At 44.8% G+C, this 1,205-nt stretch overlaps 1 protein-coding gene across 1 annotated transcript; it reads right to left on the reverse strand.

The window, feature by feature from the left end:
- Positions 1-6: 6 nt before the first annotated feature.
- On the reverse strand, positions 7-1,197 carry LOC111786891 (the record flags this gene model as incomplete). Its single annotated transcript, XM_023667092.1, has 1 exon — positions 7-1,197. A coding segment is annotated over one exon (996 nt), but the record flags the coding sequence as incomplete, so codon positions are not given.
- Between the last annotated feature and the right edge of the window lie 8 nt (positions 1,198-1,205).

Below are 1,205 nucleotides of genomic sequence, written 5' to 3' on the forward strand. Positions count from 1 at the left end.
GAAGCTTAGTCACAGTTAAATGATTGCCAAGAACGAGCGTGGATTTTGACGTTCGACATGCTCATCATCTTCTAAAGCCAGCACTTTTACTCACACAGATGGGCATAGCTGAGAGGTCGTCGAGATCGATTTTCGATCCCTTTGAAACGTGATGGGACAATCAAACTGTGGAATGGGATAAATAGATCGATCAGAGTCGTTTCATTCTTCAGATGCACGCAGACAAATTTTCTCCATTAGCAAAGGCCAGTCTTCCCCAAGTTGTTTCGGGTTAAGCTCCATTGCTAGTTTGAAGTCGAGCAACGATATCGAGCATTGTAATCTGTGCTTGTACGTAGCTTCGCCATTGACATTGCTATGTCGTCCATGTAATTGATTATTAGGCAACAGGCCATTGATAACCCTCCCCTGAATCTGCTGCTTATGGGCAAGAGGTTTCTCAGGCTCATATGCAGGCCATGATGATCCAACCAAGTCAACACAAGAACGAATTAACTGCTTCAAATATACATCCAACACCTTATTCAAAATACTAGCACAATCTCCAGAAACACTGCCTAAGCCCTGTCCTGCAGCTATTTGTTCCATACGTCGTCCCAGCGACTCGGTATCCAACAAACGACCAATATCACTAATGCTAAAATCGCCCCCACAATCCACAGGTCTCGCTTTGCGAGCCCCGCCTATACTAGCTGAGCAAAAAGGAATCCCAAGAGGTGCAAGTAATCGACTCCGAAGTAAACTCAAGCGATTCGACTGTCCCGGGAAGATATGATTTCCTGCTGGTTGCTGAACACTAGCCTCGATATCGTTTTCAGGTAATTCAGCAACTCCCTGCAAATGCTGCACTGGTCTCTGATAGTCACACAGAGTTGCAACGTCATTATCCATCGTGATTTTACAGCTTCCATCGTTCTTGCCTGCTGATTGATGCGAGATGCATTCAACCATCCCGTTCGGTCTGTCCTTGAGTTTACGGTCACGAATCCCGGACCGGCTCTTTCTTGGAGACAATGGAAAACCTCCATTAAACCAAATGGGAATACTTTGAGCTGAAGTAGGAATTGGTGGTGCAGCTTTAGCTTGACAAGCATTCTTCAAAATTGAGTGTATCAATTGATTATGCAGCCAAAGATTTTCCCTCCCAAGAACACGACAGCATAGCTTATCAAACTCATTCTTACTCAGCTTTTGACTCAAGAACC

This window comes from Cucurbita pepo, unplaced genomic scaffold (assembly GCF_002806865.2).
Source record: "Cucurbita pepo subsp. pepo cultivar mu-cu-16 unplaced genomic scaffold, ASM280686v2 Cp4.1_scaffold003244, whole genome shotgun sequence".
Lineage (NCBI taxonomy): Eukaryota > Viridiplantae > Streptophyta > Magnoliopsida > Cucurbitales > Cucurbitaceae > Cucurbita > Cucurbita pepo.